Source organism: Pygocentrus nattereri, chromosome 7 (assembly GCF_015220715.1).
Source record: "Pygocentrus nattereri isolate fPygNat1 chromosome 7, fPygNat1.pri, whole genome shotgun sequence".
Classification (NCBI taxonomy): domain Eukaryota; kingdom Metazoa; phylum Chordata; class Actinopteri; order Characiformes; family Serrasalmidae; genus Pygocentrus; species Pygocentrus nattereri.
The window spans coordinates 3,512,501-3,532,946 of NC_051217.1; the positions used below are offsets into that span (position 1 = coordinate 3,512,501).

The 20,446-nt window shown below is 42.3% G+C and overlaps 1 protein-coding gene across 7 annotated transcripts in view; it reads left to right on the forward strand.

Moving 5' to 3' along the window:
• Positions 1-20,446, forward strand: part of znf423 (zinc finger protein 423) — a 196,736-nt gene that overhangs the window by 153,477 nt on the left and 22,813 nt on the right. For all 7 annotated transcript variants that reach the window (XM_037540050.1, XM_037540052.1, XM_037540051.1 and 4 more), the window contains 2 exons: positions 8,402-8,533; positions 12,838-12,953. In XM_037540050.1, coding sequence (XP_037395947.1) covers positions 8,402-8,533; positions 12,838-12,953 — 248 coding nt within the window. The remainder of the gene's footprint in view (positions 1-8,401; positions 8,534-12,837; positions 12,954-20,446) is intronic.

A 20,446-nucleotide genomic window follows, 5' to 3' on the forward strand; every position in this document is an offset into this window, starting at 1 on the left:
AGGACCACTTGAAGACAGCCTGTGGCTTCTGTCATTTCATTGCATCATAAGAGGAAATTGTTCGTGCCACAGAGAAAACTTTGAGCAAAGGCGGCTGTAACAGGAAGATGAATTCAAAAAAGCAAGACCCACAAAAGTCACAGCGTGCAGTGCCCGATATGCTGAAGCAGAGCGGCATTTTACAGCAGCACTTCAATGATGCTTGAAAAACCGGCATAAGTGACTAATCTCAACCACATAAATGTAACATTAGGCTACATGTTGGAAAACAGCCTTTCGTGGAAGCGATGAAAAGTTCAGTGAAGTTAAATACAGTGTTGTGAAATGTTCCATACTGAGAGTGCAGTTTAACAATGACCTGGTATGGCTCCAGACTAACAGCGTTCATAGAAATAATGCACTGGACAGTGGTGCGTATGTTTTAGGATGCCTTCAGGTTATTTTGCATGTGATAAGGCTTAAAACTTGTGAAATATGCTGCCTTAAAACCCTTAAAAATCACGTGATGTATGTCACCTAGGCAGACGTACTCCACTTAGAGTCATATAAACGATGACAAAAGTTGGAAAATTAATAAATGATAGCTGTTTGTACTTGCTTTGATTTTTTTTAACTCTATTAAAAAAAGGAAAACTTGTATAATTGATTATGAACTGAAACAGGAGCATAATCATTAGATTAGTTGATTAATTGAGCACATAGACAATAGATTAACTCATAGACGTACTAGTTAAGTAGCAAGCTTTTATTCCAAGCAACTTTGGACCCTTTCTATTGGTCTATGCTTTTCACATATGCAAATGATATATATATATATATATATATATATATATATATATATATATATATATATATATATATTTGCATATATATATTTGCTCCTGCAGTGTAAGCTGCAATATATTATGTTGTGTTGAAATGAACGCTTGATAGAAATAAATCTATTCTCGTTCCTCCACTCAGGAGCTGCCACTCGTGCCGTTTTGTCACAGTCTCCAGCCAAATCAAGCATTAACGCATGTTATTTTGTCGGTAGCATGATCCTTAGCTTGATTTCGGCTTCAGCCCTGCAGTATTAGAAGGTAGAGTCATGCTTTATAATGCTTTCTAAGAGTGCTCATGCGCCTACAGTACAGCCCTCCAGCTACTGCTAAGTGTCTCTAATGAGGCCCTGGCTGACAGCTGACTGTTCCCTAGAATTTATCATCTATTATTATTCTGCATTTACTCTAATATTCAGGCGTGCACATTGCCATGGTGATCTGCTGATTTGCTCTGTGGCCTCCGATGCCATGGCGCTATCACATTGGTTTCCTTTCCCTTGTTTTACAGTGTGCACTTAACACCCCATAGCAGCATATGCTGAGGAATGTCAGATACGGCAGATAGCTGGCTTCTGCGTACCAGTCATTCGAATGCCCGCCTGGCTTTTAGGACAATTTATGGAGTGTGGAGAGAGAGAAAAGGGACAAAGACATATGGATTATGTGTGAGAGCTGGTTGAGCAGGCATGTTAAAGAGGCTGTTTATAAAGACTTTGTCATGTAGAGGCTTTATTGGTGCACCGATTACAACTATTCACCCATGAGCACTTTAAGGCTTACACTTAACATTCGGAACAAATAGCCATGCTTACATTGTGTGCTAACGTTCAAGTCTTTGTGATTCAAGAGTGAGTTTTTAGACAACAGATCACTTATGTTAGTTGTATCTGCCAAAATACCTGTTTTGCATGTGGGTGCATGCCAATGTGCTACCTGCTGGTATACACACTGACAAAACAAGGCATATGACTGGTAAGGCTTTGTGCTAACGTGCCATAGTCTTCTAAAAGAGCAGTAATATTTTGCTTTGTTTCTGAATCTAATGCTGCTTGCATGGTTATGGCAAGGTCACGGTGTTGTGCTAATGCCCGGCACATGCAGTCTGAGCATGCTTGCTCGGCTCCAGCTCTGCTTTTGGCTGATTTCTCCTCTGCTTTGATTGCAGTGGGCTGCAGGCCCCTGCCCGCCTCTCAGTGTGCCGTCTCTTTATCAGTGTGTGTGTGTGTGTGTGTGTGTGTATATGTGTGTGGAAATGAGAGGCAGCAATGGTAGCTCTGGATGGTCAGCAGGCAGCCGCAGCCAGACCGGTCCGCCTCGCAGGGGGCCAAGGCCTGCGGCCTCGTGCCTATTGGTACAATGCAGACAAGGAGGTGGGACATAAAATGACTAGTGGATCTTGATTCGTGAAACTTTAACTGCTGCACAGAAGATGGCTTTTTATTGGAGGATGGATAAAAGAAAGGGTAATTGTCAATTTGCTGGTGAATTTGTGGTGCAGCAGAGTTTGCTGTATTTGAGCATTCAGATGGTCAGTGCTTAATATTCCAGACGGAGCGTCACGCAAATTTTAGGTTAAGGGTAAAGGTTTAGGTTAGACATGATGTGTGTAATGCATGGCATCTAATGGCTTATTGCTTTTATTAAAAGGCAAACAAACACAGTAATAACAGCAATTATTGTAATATCCTCTATTTTTAGGACACATTTAATGCAAAAGGTGTCACAAAGTGCTTTCCAAAGAAGAAGTACACAAAATGACAAAGTATTCCTAAAACAAATCGAGTAATTGGTTAGCAGGTAATACTAATGATATCTACAATTATACATAAAAAAGGAAGTCTCTCCTGTAAAAACAATGTCTTTAGATGCGCATTCATTTAGTCATTTTACAATGACTGGCTTCAAACTTGGCTCAGCACATTTTAGAACCGGAACTATCCATGTCAGAAGTCGCTAATCCCTGTGTTGCTGCGAATCTAGTCTTCTCAGCCTTTTCCAGCTCTTGTCAGCACGGCTCTTGACAAAAGTACAACAGCCAGCGTAGACTTCAGTGTGTGAGGAGTGACTAGCAGGTTTGGAGAGAAGAGTGGAGGAGGAGAGTAGAGGCGCATGTGCTTTGGAAGGAGAGTTTGTTTGTTTGCTTGTGTGTATGAAGGTCGGTTTCTGCAGGGTGGAGGGATCCAGCATCCCACTGTTATGTAATCTGATAGGAGATTCCAAGCTGGTCAGCTCCATATGCCGTCCACTGCTGCCAAAAACTATGTGGAGCCGGAGACTCCATCCCGTTTGGCAGCCAGAGAGAGAAAGAGAGAGTGAGAGAGAGCAAACGAGAGAGAGCGTTTCAGAAAATATTTGCTACAGATAATAGGAAACGTGTGAATTAGACTAGCAGCCAGAGAGAGAGAGAGAGAGAGAGAGAGAACGAGTGAGCTAGCAGGTTTACCTCTCGTCCTCAGACGCAGTGTGTATGTGTTTTGTCGAGTCAATGAGGCCAACTTGCCTCACTGTGATACACGCATGTAGAGAGAGAGAGGGAGTGGCTGGGTGAGAGAGCTTTAGCTGTAGAGTCTGAGTGGGCATGAATGAAAGTTGTATTAAGGGAATGTTGTGGAGTGAATCACTTTGTGGTGTGTGTGTGTGTGGTTGTGTGTGAGAAAGCAGGTAGCTGGGCAGCTCATGGGATTGTTTCAGCACTGCAGTACTCTGTGTATTTATGTGTAAGTGCCTGTGTGTGTGAAAGAACGAGAAAGGAAGAGAGTAAGTAGGAAGCAGTAGCTCTTGAGACCCCTCCAGCTCTGCAGCACTGTGTGTGTGTGTGTGTGTGTGTGTGTGTGTGTGTGTGTGTGTGTGTGTGTGTGCGTGTGTGCACACCGCTTTGGCCCACATTGCCACCCCCACCAGCACAGGTCAAGCTCAGCACGCCGCCTCTTCTCCCTGCTCGCCCTCTCCGAGTTGCCATGGCAACACACCTTGAGCTCGCCCCCTAGAGAAGCCCGTTGCCTCTGCCTGCACCCCCCCACACCCTCCCCACCAAACACTTTCGCCCGGGCCCCCGCCTCTCTCTCTCCTCCTACCTCCCCGCGGCTTCCTCGCCCGCCATCCGGCCCATCAATCTGGGGCCGGGGCTGCGGGCCTTAGGGCCGGGCCGAAAGGGGCCGGGGCCCCTGGGGTCCGACTGCTCCCATCCACACAGCTCATTTGTGTGCCAGCACACGCTACAGGGGGTGATGGGTAGAGAGAGAGAGAGAGAGAGAGACAGAGGAGTGAGTAGGAGGGGGCCGCTCCCATATAGCCGGACCATCCCGTGGGGAGCAGCGCAGGCCAGGGCGCCACCTGGCTCCCCCTGGTCAATTAGCTGGAAGCACATTGGCCTGAGCTTTAGCAGCAGCCACTGCAGAGGCTGCAAACAGCAGCAGCAGCAGCCACAGCAGTGTGTTTGTGCAAGGAGGGAGGCCTGCTCAGTTGGTGGAATAACAATCTGGAATAATAGATAAATACTGCCTCCTTCATCCCACGTTCTATTCCTCCTTTGCCTTGTAGTCTTTCCATCTTAAATCTTAAAAAGTGCTCGTTGTTTAGGCTTTTGGCAGCTTCTGCTTGAAGTTAAAGAAATAGATTGACAGAAATTTGTATGAATAGTTTTCCCCCTTATCCAGAATGTCATCAGTTAAGACATGCTTCGTGTTGGTAAAGTGGACAAAAGCACAGACGGTCAAACTGAAGCTTCAAGATTGCTGCTATTGCTATTGTTTTATCTATGCTCTGTACTTTAGGTCACAGCTTCTAATTTAGAAACCACAACTCTGAATTTAGGCTTACAGTTACTGATTAGCTTCATGGTTCCAGTGCAAAACTTAAAGGGGCATTCCACTGCTTTTCAAAAGGTCTGCATGATGCATTAATGCTTCAGACGTCTGGTTCCTATCTACACCACAGTGAACAATTCTGACTGGATAAAAACAGGACATTTCATTTCAGATTACTCTTAATGATTTTGTTTACGTCTTCACCATTTAATGATGCAGCAATTTAGGAAAATCTCTGAAATTTCCCTTTTAGATGGTATCTTGTCTTAGCTCAGAGGTTCTCAATCCTGGTCCTGGAGATCTACCATCCTGTCGAGTTCAGCTAGAACCCTAATCCAGTCTGATCCGGGTAATGAAGGCCTTCAGGAGCATCTGACAATTAGAGCTAGGTGTGTCAGATCTGAATTCTCCAGGGTGGTAGATCTCCAAAACCAGGATTGAGCACCTCTGTCTTAGCTGGTTGACTTCATGTGGCATAAGGTGGGAAACTGTATAAATTTGACTCTTTTATGGAACTCTTTAATGTAGTGTAAACCTATAGAGGCAGCTTCTTTTCCTCACATTAATAAAACTTGCTGCTTCCCTAGTCACACCTCTTTCTCATTGGAGCAGTACTATTTTGTGGCCTGCTTTAGCTGATTAGCTAATCGATCCATCGGTCAGTCAGCCACCCCTCTGCCTTTATAAACACTGAGCCTGCTCTGTTTGACACATGCTGTAATTGAATACAAGGTGAGTTCAGGATTGGCAGTCATGATCAATTCTGTTAGTGTTCTAGAAATCTACTGTTTATTTTGACAATTATTGAAAAAAAAGTGTGTATATATATATACACTTCATCAACTAAAGTCAATTTTCTTTGTTGTATATATATACAACAAAGAAAATTGACTTTAGTTGATGAATAACTAGCCATACACAGCCTTTGAGTAATATAGAGGCCAAGAAATTTTGAGATAATTTTGATAAAATAAACTCCCATATTTAGTGATCGCTGACTTTAATTGAATGAGTATTTTGGTATGACATTGATACCATTAGCAGTCATTTTGAGGGTACACTATTATACAAAAGGTAGTGAACTGTCACTGGGGCAGTACCCAGAAGGGCACATCTCAGTACCATTAGTCAGGGAACATAATTGTACCATAATCCATTGATTTTAAATTTTCTAAGTTGTGTGTGAGTGAGGGAAATGGGATCGGGAAGACATTTCCTGCCCTTGGGTTCTGTGATTGAGGAATTGTTAGCGATATTGTCAGTGATATTGTGAGGGGCGTCTCTGACAGCCCCTCCCTGCGTCTTGCATTACACTTCTCTTGTGTCTGCTTATGAGCAGTTGTGATGTAGTGGACTTTTGTCGCAATCCTCAGGTTCTGACATGCTTGGTGCATGCATGTGTGTGTGTGTTGCTCTTTAGCTATATGATGGGTTCCCCCAGTACACTGCAGTACCCCCTCCTGAAGGTCTGCGTGTTAGCCCCACTGATCAAATACTCTACCCTGACAACATGGGGCTGCTTGGTGGTAACAAGGAACTACAATCCCTACATGAGTTCTAACACACACACACACACACGCTGGATTGGAGAGCTTAGTGTTGGAGGCTAAAAAAGAGATGATGGAGCATGTTCCTCACTTGCTGATCAAACCACTGCAGAGGAGCCTGCTTTTTACCACATACACACACTCAAACACACACATAAAGGCCCCCCAGCTACCATTACTTTTGGCCGGACAGCCCAATTATCCCTTTGCTTTCTGCTTTCTTTAGCAGAATTCCCTTCCTCTCCCCGTACCCCTCTCATTTCCCCAATGTTTCTCTTTGGTGTCATTGTTCTCTCCTCCTCCTCCTCCTCTCTCTCTCTCTCTCTCTCTCTTCCTTTTTTTCCTCTCTCTGTCTCTCCCTCTCTCCTTCTTCCTCTCTGGCTGTCTCTCTTTCTCCTACTCTCTTCCCTCTTTGTCTTTTTTCTCTCCTTTCTCTTTCTCTCTCCCTGATCCTGGTCTCTCTCTCATTTCTTGTCATGCACCCATTCTTGCGCTTTTTCATTTGTTCTCTCTTTCTATTTTATTCCTTTCTCACTCCTCCTTCCTCTTTTCTCTTTTCTTTCTGTTCCTCCTGTCTCTCTCTCCCTATATATATTTTTTTTTCTCCTGCGCTCTGTCTCTCCATCTCTCCATCTCTCCCTCCCTCTCTCTCTCTCTCTCTCTCTCAGCTCATTTGAAGCCTCTTGTTTGTAACTGCACAACAACAGCTCGTACAAAATGTTCTCCTAAAGCCACTTGCCGTGCAGTAGCCGGTCCTGTCCTACAGTTGCTCCTTCAAAAGGAATCTTCCCTTAGTGCAAAGTCTTTGAGGAGACACACCAAAGCTTTTGGTGTCCTTGCCTATACCCCCCACCCCCATACAAACTCTCCTTTTTAGCTCCCCACCCACCGCTGCCCCTCACTCTGCTTTCAGAGGGGTATTAGAGCTCTCCCTGTTTCAGGCCTTTGAGACAGCGCTCAGATTAAACATGCTTACATATTTTGAGTCACTCCATCAGATGCAGTGATCTTACTGCACTACTTATTTTTATGAATAATGCTGGATGATCTGCCCATGTAGTAAGAAATACCCTGTATGTCCAAAAGTCTGTAGACATCTGCTCATCCAACATTTCATCCAACAGGTTTTGTTATGACAGCAGCTATATATTGCCTAAATTTAAGAAGCTTTCACTTGCTGAAATATTATTTTTGCTAAACAGCAGGGCTCCACAGAGTGTGTCTGGACTGGCCAGCAGGGTTCTAGACTCCACAGGCATTTGCTGGGCCACAGGATCGGCCAGGGTGGCATCTCTGCCACCCCAGGTCAGGGGGATTGGAGTGGTGGTGTGTAGACAGGGGTCTGATGGAGTGCTCGCGGGCGGGCGGTGTGCTGGCCTGTGTGGAGCGCAGGCGATAAGAAGGGAGCGCAGACGTCCAGCTACGACACAACGCCCACCTTTCATCTGTCCCGCTCTGACTGAGCTGAGGGGGGCACTGATGTCACTCAGGCCGGCTTAAAATAGTCACGGGCAGGGGGGGAGGGCACGGAGCCCACGGCACTGGGGGGCAGCAGGCAATTACCGGCCAGGAAAGAGACGGCACTGGGCAGAGGAGGAGGAGGGAAGAGAGGGAGGTGGGCTGGTCAGACTGGCCACAGTCGGACCAGAGAGAGAAAAAAGAGAGGAAACACAGTGTGTTTCAGCATCATAGAAAGGTTCCATAAGTAGTCATTAATAAAGACACTGAGCTTTAACTCGGTGTTCTGTAGTGTGTATGAGTTAGTAACACTGGGCTGTGCATCTGTGTATGTGTGTGTTTGCTCCTCCCTTTCTCTCTCCTTCTTTATCTCTCTTTCTGTATCCCATCCCTCCATCCACTTCCTCTGTCCCTTTTTTTTGTGTCTCACTATTACTATCTCTTTCTCTCACTTCCCGTTTCTTTCTCCCTTTTCCCCACTTCTGCTGTTAGTCTTTATCTCTCTCTCACTCTCTGTCTCTCCCCATCTCTCTCTTCTTTCTCTTTCCTACTTTTCATTCTCATTTTTATCTTCTTTTCCTCTTTTTCTTTTTTTCTCGCTTTCCCTTCTTCTTTCCCTCTCTCTTTTTTCTTTCTTTGCTTTCTTTCCTTCACTTCATTTGCCCATTCCATATTCTTCTTTCTCTCTCTCTCTCTATCTCTCTCTCTCTCTCTGACCCCTCTGCTGTAGTTGTAACCTGTTGTATCATGTGCTCTTGTGTTTCAGAGGAAGGCATCAATCACGAGTGCAAGCTGTGTAACCAGATGTTTGACTCTCCGGCCAAACTCCTGTGCCACCTGATCGAGCACAGCTTTGAGGGCATGGGTGGCACCTTCAAGTGCCCCGTCTGCTTCACAGGTAAGGGGCCCTGGCCCAGGGGGGTCGAGGGCATAGGGTCAGGGGCAGTGAAGGTGTGTGTGGGTGGGCTGTACCCATTCGCACATACACACGCACTTACAAATGCGCAGAAAGGACAGGCGGATCGCTCACGCTGTCTGCCCGCTTACCCATACATGTGTGTAATTGCACTCATTCATGTAGGTTAATGATGCATGATTACGCACAGTGGCTCAGATTTGTGCACACTGAAAGACAGACATGTGCTCTCCTGCATGCTCTTCTTCACGTGCTCTTTTGTGCTCCCCTCAGTTGTGTGCAGTAAAAGGGATGAGTTTATATTTGTTTATTTGCTCAAATATCTACACTCACTTCCATTATATACATTCGCTTTTCTTCTCCCCCTCTTCTTCTCCTTCTCCAGCGGAGTGATCAGAAATAAAGAGCCTGTTTTACAACATGTCTACAATATCATGATGTTAAAATATACTGAAAATGTTCGAAAACCACTAATAATAATTGTCTTTAAAAAATAAAAGTCTTTTCATCACACTTGCATACTTACTTACTTACTTACATACTTACTTACAAGTACACTCTTTAAAGTACACTCTGTTTGTTCAAGGCTTGTTTTGTAAAGACAGCAGTTTTATATATAAACAAGAACTCAAAGAACTATGTGCATGCTTAGAGGGCATGGTGAAAGAACCCTTGAGAACCCTCAAAGAACAGTATTTTTAAGAGTGTAGTCTGTTTATAGACTGGGTAACACTTTAGTTGAATGCCTACTTGCATAAGCGGTGAATATTGTATTTATAAAGCAGTGTTTGAATCTTTAAAAAGAGCTTATGTAATAATCACAAGATGGCATAAGGTGGTTTAAGCGGTAAATGATTCTCTATGGCCATAAACTAAAGTGAACTTAAGTGTTCTGTTTATAACACTGTTATTCCCAAGTAATGAGACTAATAATTAGCAAGAGCACCAAATATTTGTTCTATGATTTTGATGCCCTCATACTTAACATACACTATATGGACAAAAATATTGGGACCTCCCTCCTAATTATTGAGTTCAGATGTTTTGGCCAAACCCATTTCTAGCAGGCGGCTCAAATTGAATAGACTAACGCTGGCAGTAGAATAGGTTGCACTGATCAGCTCAGTGACTTCAAACAAGGCACCGTCATAGGATTCCACCTCTTCCACAAATCAGCTTGTGAAATTTCTGCTAGATCTGCCCCGTCAGCTGTAAGTGCTATTATCATGAAATTGATGGATGTCATAAAAAAACCTGTCGGTGTCCCAATACGTTTGTCCATATAATGTATTTAGGTGGACACAAAATGTTCAAAAGGTATAGACCAGGCTCATCCTTTAAATGTCCTTAATCTAAGTAAAGTAACCAGAAAGAGCAATACAGTTCCAAATGACGAAAGGTACTAAAGGTCAGAATGAAAGGCTCTGGGTGTCCTCCTCAGTCTACTTGTCCTCTTGTCTTCATAGTGTAGTTAAAAAGAGATGACCTCCCTGCTGAGGTCCCTAGTGTCACTCAGGAGTGTCCCAGGCAACTCTCACGCTCCCCACTTAACCTGCTGGAGGAGTGAGAGGAGAAGAGCAAACTCAAGCTAATCTTAATGTGACAAGATCTACGGAAAAAGTGCTGTGCCTGCCGCGTAACTCTTGGGGTTGAGACAATATGAACATTTCCTATCCATGTCCAAATATCCAGTTTATGTTTTTTTGTATTATCATGACAATAAAATACACTGCAAATGTTTAATAAACACTAATATGCATCAAAATCTTTTCACCACAAGCTTTAAATTGATAGGCTTTTCAGTAACACTTCATTTGAATGCTACCTACTTCATAACACACACAAGCATTAAATAATGTACTTATACAGTTATACTTAAACCACCTATGCCAGTATCACTAGATGATGTGAGTTTTAGGAAGTAAATGATATAGTTTGGCCTTAAACTAAAGACATTGTTATGTTTATAACAATGTTATAAAGCAGCATTCCCAAAATAGCTAAATAGATTTCCATTACATGAGAATGGTGCTTCATAACACTGAACAGAGAAAATGTTTGTCACTGGCCGCTTATGACAATGTAATGTGAGTTACTTCACAAAACATCTTACAGTCACTGACAAAAACTTTATTAATATGTTATTCAATGCTTATGCATTTGTTATTAATGCAGTAGGTAGTTGGTAGCTTTCAAATAGAATGCAAATAGAAAATAGAAAAAGTATGACCTACTTTTCATTGAAGCTCTTACATTTCTTAATAAAAATGAGTGCCATATATAATCTAAATTTTAAAAAATGATAATTGTAGATGGTTCTGCAGAGCCAATCAGAATTGTTCAAACTTCAAACAGTCTGTTCATCATTGATTTATACATCGTTGAAACCCAATACATAATGCAAATGGTCGTAGTTTTGTGTTAGTAAACAAAAAAAATTCTGCAGTTGCAGTATTGATCTCTGGCCTTCCCAGAGCAGCGTCACTTTACTCAGACGTTACTAACGGACTGGATGGACATTTGAAAAGCTTTGTATTTGTATTAAGGCCAGTTGGCTTGAAGGTCTTAGAGGTGAGCCAGTTTAGTGCGTGTAAAAAAAAAAAGTGTTTTGCAGAGAGCATTAGCCGAGGTCAGAGAATAAAGGGCAGGTTTATAGAGAGGCAGTGTAATCCGCTCTCTCTCCAGGGCAGAGCCCTCGCTCTACGTGTGCTTTTAGCTAAACAGGCCCTGTGTGCGCGTGGGTGTGTGGTGGGGGGATGTGTATTGTGCTCGTGCGCACTTTGAAAGTCACTTTGGACTGTCCATCAACTCACCTTTGGGAATCAGAAATCATTATTTGAGCTTGTCAACATTACTGACTGCTGTTAGAGGCCATTTTGTCCCTGACTGTTCACCCCTAACCCACGCTCTTCAAGCAGCTCAGCCACGCTCGTCGTTTGGTAGCCGTACAGGAGATGGAACCATTCTCATCTTTAATTTACATTAAGACAACTAGATTTTATTCTGAGCAATTTTGGGCAATTTTAATTGGTCCGTTCATCCTGAAGTGTTCACACAGTGTAAACCGCATGATAGGTAACATATAGCATAACTTATAGCATTTATAGAAGCTGATGAAGTTATGAACTTTAGTGTATGATAAGTCAACAATTTATTCCAGTTTATTCCATTTTGGGCCATTTCTGGGGGTCCATTCATCATTAAATCTTTACAACATGTTTACAAGTGAAAATAACAAAGGTGCAAGATTTTAACATGACAGCAATATTTTTCCTTTCTCTATTACAGTTTATAACAAAAAAGAAAATAAGTTCTTAATTTTATTGTTTGTTAATGCAATGAGTCATTCTCAACCATTTCTGTCGGTCCTTTTAACATGAAATGCCCACATAATGTGAAGAACAGCTTGCATTTCCTAATGAAAAGGTGACCAGTTCTGAGGCATTAATATGCCAGCAATTATTTGTGACAGTGAAGTCTTTGTCATTTGAACCGTTGCGGTTACAGTTACACACTCTTTCTGTTTTTTTTTCTCCTCCACTTTCCACCACCCCCTGTCCAGCTCTGTCCTGTCCTTCTAATCTGTTTATTCTTCTTTCTGCTATCTCTGTCTTTCTTCGCCCATCATTTTCTCTCTCTCCCTCTCTGGAACAGTTCTCACTCGTTTCTTGTTTCTCCCCTCTTCTCTGAGTTGTTGTTTAGTTGCACCCTCCCCACAGGTACGCACTTCTCTTTTAAAGTTTAACTCTATTCCTGTGCGGCTTATGAATAAGTAAGAGACTGTCTCTCCTCCGGGGAGTCTTAATAATTCATGCTTTACACACACACACACACACACACACACACAGCAAACTTAAGTTTACTGAAACAAAAAAGAGAGAGAGAAATACACAGGAACAGAATTGAAAATCCCGAGGAAAAGGTGGGGATGATTTATTGATAAATATCACAAGGTCTGGAGGGGATGGTTTAGCCTGCCTCTGCTTTCCATCGCTTCCCTCCGTCTCCTCCTGTCATCTGCCTTCCTCTGATAGAGAGGGTTGAGGAACACTCTTTCTCTCCCCTCGTCTCAGTTCAGACGCTTTGCATCATTTCCGTAAGCTTTCACTTCTCAAGCACGAAAGCTGAGGCTCATTGTTTCTCCTGTGTTCCTCAATCTTGTGTGGCCATCAGCTCAGTCACCTGTTCTCTGACCACTCATGCAAAGGCAAGCTTCGTTTAGCAGAACAGCTGAAGGCTTTTTAGCCAATCATCTGACCATTTTGCTCTTTTTCTGCTTCCCCCAGTGTTTGTCCAGGCCAATAAGTTGCAGCAGCACATCTTCGCAGTGCACGGACAGGAGGACAAGATCTATGACTGCTCGCAGTGTCCACAGAAGTTCTTTTTCCAGACTGAACTCCAGGTTAGTCACTCTTCCCCACGTGAAATTCCGCACACCAGTTATCGTCTGTTAATAAATCTGTTTATTTCAGCTGAAGATTTGATCTTTTACATGCTTTTATTCACATATATATACACACACACACACACACACACACACACACATATATATATATATATATATATATATATATATATGTAGTTTGAAATTATAAATTATGCTATTATGCTTAAATTAGTTAAAAGTATTAACTTTTATTTTTTATTATTATCCTGCATTTTATGTCTACTGTGAAAAGGGGTTAATGGAGTAAAGAAAATCGTCTTCCTTGGTTAATAATTTTATTATGCAGTATTGTTGACTACATTGTAAGTCGCATCCACAGCAGGCTCGCCCTGAAGTGTCCATTATTGTGCACAGTTCCAACTAATCATCGCTGATTCATCAAAAAGGTTTCTTTTAATTGATGATTTTTTAACCTGAGTAATTGAGTTCAGTGGACTAACAGTGACAGATCTAATTGGCGCAACCTTATCGAGGACAGTGTCGGTGCAGCGTAGCGAAATAGGACTGTGGCTGAGCATGATCAGTGCAATTAATAGCAGTCATATTGTTAACAACAATACTAGTAATGATAACAGTTATCATAATAAGAAAATAAACATATGAGGATGATTACAGTCAAAGAGGGCTGTGGCATGTTGCAGTGAGCAAAGGTTGAGGCTGAGGGAATGTAGTTGATACGCAAAAGCCCGTTAGACCTGTTCAGTTGTGGCTGTATGTGGGTGAAGGGTGCTGTTCAGAGCACTTATGATGGACCTCAAAGTGAGCCTTTGTCAGTTGTGAGAGACGCAGATGTGACACAAATCTGAGCTAATAAGGGAATTAAAGGAGAAAACGAGGCGCATCCTCAAGCCAGTAACGATTAGACCCACCACTCTGCAAATCAATCAGACCACCTGCTGTACACTCTACTACACACGTACTCACACACCAGGGCATGAACACTATACACACACACACACACACACACACACACATTCATGCATAGTAGGCCTGCACCAGTGTAACAATTCTCACTGATATCTAGTGTTGAAATCTCCTCTATATATCATCTATTACTCAAACTTAAGCATAATTATGGCATAATGATACAGTAAATTAAAGTAGTTCAGCAGTTTTACATGTTTATTTGGTGTGTGCAGTCATCCAGTTTAGACTAGATAGTATGTTATGATTAATGCATATTAATATTATTTTACACTCAATATTGGTAAAATCCCTGCATTAACCAAGTACCAATATTAACGTTCCAATCAGTCATCTGCAGATGCTGTTCACATCTTATCGTTCTACTTCCATAATGTATGTAAACGTACACAGGCCACCTGCACTGCACAGTTGTGTGTTTTCCTCTTCTAACCCACCTGATTCCGCTCAAGACTTCATAATCAGCTAATAATGTGAACCAGGTGTAGAGAAAACTGCAGTGCAGTTGGGCCCCCTTGAATAGAAGAAAACTGGATTATACTGTTATATATTATACTTTACAAAAATGGAGACAGCAACGATATACGGGATTACCAGAAATATATATCATTAGAATAAATGCATATAAGCATAAAAACAGTAGAAAAGAACTTAACAAAAAGGTATGATATCTTGTCAGATAGTTAGAAGAACAAAGTTTGGCTCCAGATGTTTCCTCGATGCCCCCGGTGCGTTTGTTTATATAGCACTTTTGACAACAGCCGTTTTCGCATAGCAGCTTTACAGAAAATCTGGGCCCAAACCACAGATGACCAAGCCATGGGTAGCATTGGCAAGGAAAACTCTCTGAGAGCAAGAGGAAGAAACCTTGAGAGGAACCTGGACTCAGAAGGGGAACGCATCCTCCTCTGGTCAACATCGGATAGGAAAACAATATTGCAAGAGTGATATGAATAAAGAATAAGGTTTCACGAAAAAACACAATATTTAATATAAAAAAAAAGAAAACGGCCTGTCACTGTGATAACCAAGGACTGATGTTAGGAGCGTTCCACTGTAGCGTTAGAAGCACATCATGATGATGTGTTAGTATGAATATGAGAAGAGTTCAGTGGCAGGCAAAACTGAGTCTATGACTAAATAGTTCTAATTGTATGGGTTTATTAAGTCACCAGCACACTTGATTTAATTTAGTTAGTCAAGGCAGGCATTGGAAAATAATTACAAATAATACTGGGCTGCTGTGAGCAGAGGTTTGACAATGAATAAAAAACACATTATTGCTTATTGTAGTCATATTTTCATTTATTCAAATATGAATCCTTTCCTGAGCAAATAAATGCCCATTGCATGTCAAATGGCTTTGCCTAAAATGTTTGCACAGTACTGTATGTAGACCTAAAACTAAAGAAGACAAAAAGAGCAGTGGTATCATCAACCAGGCCTGTATTGGAATATGTACCACAAGAGACATAGTGGGATTGGTACTTTTTGCTTTAGGTGTGTGTTGGATTTGTGCGCGTGTCTGTCATGGTGTAGAGCACTACCTTGGTGAACAGACAGCTCTATGCCCAGCAGGTTCACGCCCAACTGCACAGAGCAAGTGTTCGGAGTGGGATGTTGACAGGTCATCAGAAAGGGGCTCGGGTTACTGTAACATTCTTTCTGAGCTTGACATTACTCCTGTCCATATGGGTCTCTCTCTCACTGTTATACTGTGATAGGTATACAGTTTCCCTTTCTCTCTATCACTCTCCCCTTCCCTTTCTCTCTCTCTGTGTCTCATGCAGGTTTTTATCTGTGCTCCCTCAGGGAGGCCCTGCACCCCACTATTCTGAGACTGAAACACACTCTCTCTTCAAATACACACACACACAGACGCCCTAAACACTCACATACACACACACACACACACATTGATAGTGTAGCCACACACACCAGGTGTCTCCTGTTATGTAAGGTTAATGTTTTAAGCAGTTGAACAAGTGCTTAGTTTGTAACTTGTGTCAGGATTACAGGGCTGCGCACACACATGCACAGTGTGGACATACAGCCTTTCTTTCGAATCTACAGCTTAATTTTATCCAGGACCAGCAGAAGAAAAAGCAGGAAAAAAGATCTAAATCAGCAAGACTGAGCAGCTTCAGCCAGGACAGCAAACAATAAGCATATCGCTGTTGTCGGAAGAAAACCTTGTATGTCCATTTTTGATGTTTTTCAGGTTTTGACATAATTTGAAAACAGCTATTTACCCTGTACATACATTTCATGATGAATGGACTAAAAGAAAAGGTCCAGAATGACTTGGAATAAAGTCTGGTTCCACTGACTTACATTAAAGGTAAAGTAGGTTTTTTCCTTCTCCTGTAAATTTACCCTTTTTGGAGATGCAAGGTTTTGTTCCAACGACAGCGATATGCTTTATGAATACAGTGACCTCAGATGTTTTAAACTATTTACAGACAAGGGTGGCACGGTAACAGGAAGGAGCTGGGTTCAAGTTCCCCAGCCATGCAACCAGCGTGCTTTCTGAGCAGAGCTTGCGTGTTCTCGCCGTGTCTGCCTGGGTTTCCTCCGGGTGCTTCGGTTACCTTCCACAGTTCAGAGACATGCATTCAGGCCAATTGGACATGATAAATTGTCCCTAGGTGTGAATGTGAGTGTGGCTGTATTTGTCTGTGTGTGATGGACTGTGATGGACTGGTGACCTGTCCAGGATGTTTTCTGCTGCATTCTGCCCAGTGACCGCTGGGATAGGTACCAGCCCCACCCGTGACCCAAAAAGATAAGCAGCATAGATAATGTGTGTGTGTGTGTGTGTGTGTGTGTGTGTGTGTGTGTGTGTGTGTGTGTTATTACAGACATGTGAACCTATATGTATGCAAATACATGTGGACAGGCTATCCTGTTAAAGGTGTCTGAAAGAATTATTTGGAACGATGCCATAAAAGAACCACTTGTGTTCAGAGACATTATAAAGGAGGAGACAGGTCACTGGTTGAAATCTGAATGGGAAAGCTTGTAACCTGTAATCAGCCAATTTTGGTCTCTCCTCATTCACAGAGATAGTCTTGTCAAGGACTTTGTTTAGGTTCCCTATAAGGATGGGTTCTGATCCAATCCCTATAAGAATCTCAATTGAAAAAGACGTCTACAAATTGAATTGAATTAAAATTCAAAGTAAACTGAAAGATGTTACAGATGTGATTTCCTAGGCTGTGGCATTCTCACTCAGCTCATGGAACACCGGGTTCCCTTACGAACAGAGTAACAAGTTGTCTTCTGACAGTTTAGTAAACTTTAGCAGTCTCCTTAAATGTACAGCAGTAAAATATTTGGGTCAAGTGGGTACTGGCAGATTACTCAGAATTACCAGCAGGTGTGAAAGGAAAAATAGCTGACCCTTACAGCTCTGGTCTCAGGATTTGTTTTATTGCCTCAGTGGTTTAGAGGTTTTTGTTTGTTCTGTAAGTACATCTATAAATGGAATGTGTTTTAGGCTCAAGCTCTTTGATGTCGATGGTTAATCAGGGATGTACAGCCTTGTACTATCTTGTGGAGTTTAATTCCAGTCCTAATCACGCAGTTTAAATGCACAGAGACACTGTACAATTAACATATTTAAAAAGTGCCGGTCCGGCCAGGGCGAAAGCGCTGATCAAGGCACATAAAACTGCATAAATAGGAATTATGCATACAGTAATTTCAGACTGTACAAACGTAAAAATAAAGGTTCCTAGTGATGGTTTGCTTCAGTGTGTGGTTCTAGGAAAAGGTGTTAATTGGCACAGTGTCCTTTAAACTTTCATTTCATTAAACTTTCAGTGTTCTTTAAACATCTCATTGACAGCAATGGTTCTCTAAAGTAGTGTCCATTTAAGGTCCATCAGGGAATGGCACTCCAAAAAAAAACATTTTTGATTCCATTGGGTGCCTTTATTTTTTTAAATATGTTAAGCAGGTCTAAAAGATAAAGGAGACATTTTTCAGAAAATATGGGAACCACTTATGGACCTCTGACTACTTTATGTAGCCGGCACTGTCAGTTGTGATTGGGTAGTTACAGGATATGTATTGTGATTTTCTTAATTTAAGATTAAATTTATTAATTTATTTTCGTATGTAGTACCCCCCTATATTTTATGTTATTTTATTTTATTTGATGGGTTTTTGTTATAAAAAAACACAAATATGATAAATAAAGAATTATAATATATTAATATATATATTAAGCAGAACATGCAGCAAGCTGTTCATATAATTTACAAGCTATAATCGTGTATTTGCTTGTCCAAGATTTTAGCTTAGCTGAGCTCACTGAAAAAGCTGACCCGTTTAAAGGACTTACTCATTGGTGTCACATAATGCCCTCTTACAGTTTACTAAATCAGTTGTCTGTTGTTTTCTTTTTGCTGAAGGCTAATATTCAGACTCACTCTCATGAAGATCTTGATTGTCTGGATCAGGTGTTTCATCCTATTTCACCCCAAGCTGCATTCATCTTGTAAATTAAGGTTAGAAATATAGTAAGCAGTGTGGTAGATCTGCAGGAGCAGAGCTGGACACCCTTGTGATAAATGATGACTGAGCTGTAAGGCCAGCTGGCACTGAGGACTCTGTTCAGGGTTCATCTCTCAGGTTTGTAGGGCTTTCATGCATCCAGAATATTAATGCCCTTTTTTATTTGCTGTGCCAGTGGAAAATGACCTAATTCTTTCCTGTGTTTTTCTACTTTTTGGACATTTGTGGCTGAACTCCTCATGTCGGGCCTTCTTTGGATTTGCATGCAATCCAGCTTAATTGATTTCGCTGAGTCTTTTTCTCTCCCTCTCTGTGCTGCTTATGGGGCAGACAGATTGAGGAGGGCAGGCCGGTGTATAACTCAGCTCAGCCAGGCTCCAGTGGGCAGCTGGGGTCAGCTCCGTTCTGCCCCAGCCCACTCTGCATTCATCTTCCTGAGCTATGGGCCACCAGCTTTGCAGCCTGCACACTGCACACATGTGAGTATGTGTGTGTGAGGAGGTGAGGGGAGGAGTCTATGCTAGTTAGGTGTGAGGTTAGTAGCCCATTTCTATTAATACGGCTTTATCATTTCAGGGAAAGGTCACCATCTTGCACTAAGTATTGGTCAAATCTTTAAATTGAATTCTACTGCGTGTTAGTTGTGAGGTAAATGTAAGATAATGTACAAGGTACTAGTTTAAAGAGTGAGAAACCAAAGTGTGGGCCCACATATAAGCCTTAGGATGCTGATTACATCAGTGCAGTAAACTTTTCAGAGGAAGGTCACAGTCTTGCACTGCACATTGATCAAATCCTAATGCTGAACTTAACTTATATAGTTATTTCTATTAGTTATCTGCAAATACTTTATGCACTGGTTTGGGGTGTGACCTAAATTTCCAATAAGCCCCTCCCCCCACCCTCATGGTCCCTGCATGCGGCCCGGCCCCAGCCGCGGCATGACAGTGATGTAGGGCCGGCGGCGTTGGGCATATGGCCGGTCAGTCCATTTAGCAGCAGGAGGAGCGCTGGACCCTGTCGGTCACTGTCCGCCTCGCCCTGAGGCCGGCCGGCCGAGATCTTTGCTCCAGCCGACGGCTTGGTGGGCACACACTGCCCCCTCCATCTCTCCACACGAGTCTCCATCTTTCCCTCTGTCCCTGTGTCCCCTGATGCCCCCCAGTGTCTGGAATTCAAGACCCCCATCAGGCTGGTGTGATGAGTCAGTAAGGGCACTGTGTGTTCTCATACTACTCCTTAGAGGCTAACCCCTCGAGCCCCTTTATTGTTCACTTATTCAACTGAAGGCTTATTGTCCAGTAACTGTTCAGTAACTGTTGTGATAGTAATATGTAAGTTTTGCAGGTGTGAAAGTGATGTGTGGACCCACATGTACTGATTATACCATGTCATTTCAGTCAGTCGTCTGTAAATACTTTAAGCATTAATCGGGATGCGTCCTAAATGGAGTTTTTAGTATTCTGATGCAAAATTTACTATTATAAAATTGATATATGAGTTATGTAGTTAGGGTTAGTGGTAGTGTGTGGTAATATTTTTAGAAAATACTGTAAAAATAAAGTATGTAAGGCCCACGCTTCAACTCCTTGTGTCTCAGTTTAGTTTAAGGCCTCAAAGGTTTGTTTTTTCACTTGGCGTGCATGCTGGTCAGTAACCTGCATGGTGTCCACCTATAGCCAGTGAAAAATGAGAGTAATAAACTGTTTCCATGTTTATTTGCTATTGTTGACTCCTACTAATGGCTTAGCACTTTTGAGTTGTTGAGTACTGCATGATCCTTAACCATTTAACACATTTAGCACGTAGTCCCCAGTTTTTCCACCTATTCACAATTCACTACATAGCATTTGCTGTATTTTGACCCGACTGGGGAATGGTCTTGGAACAACTGAAAGAATTCAAATAACCTTAAAACCCAGGTGACAGGGTCTATTTCTGTGATTCTGAATACAGCTTTTCGTGATTTATTAGGATTTTAACGGTTGTGTACTGTATCCAAG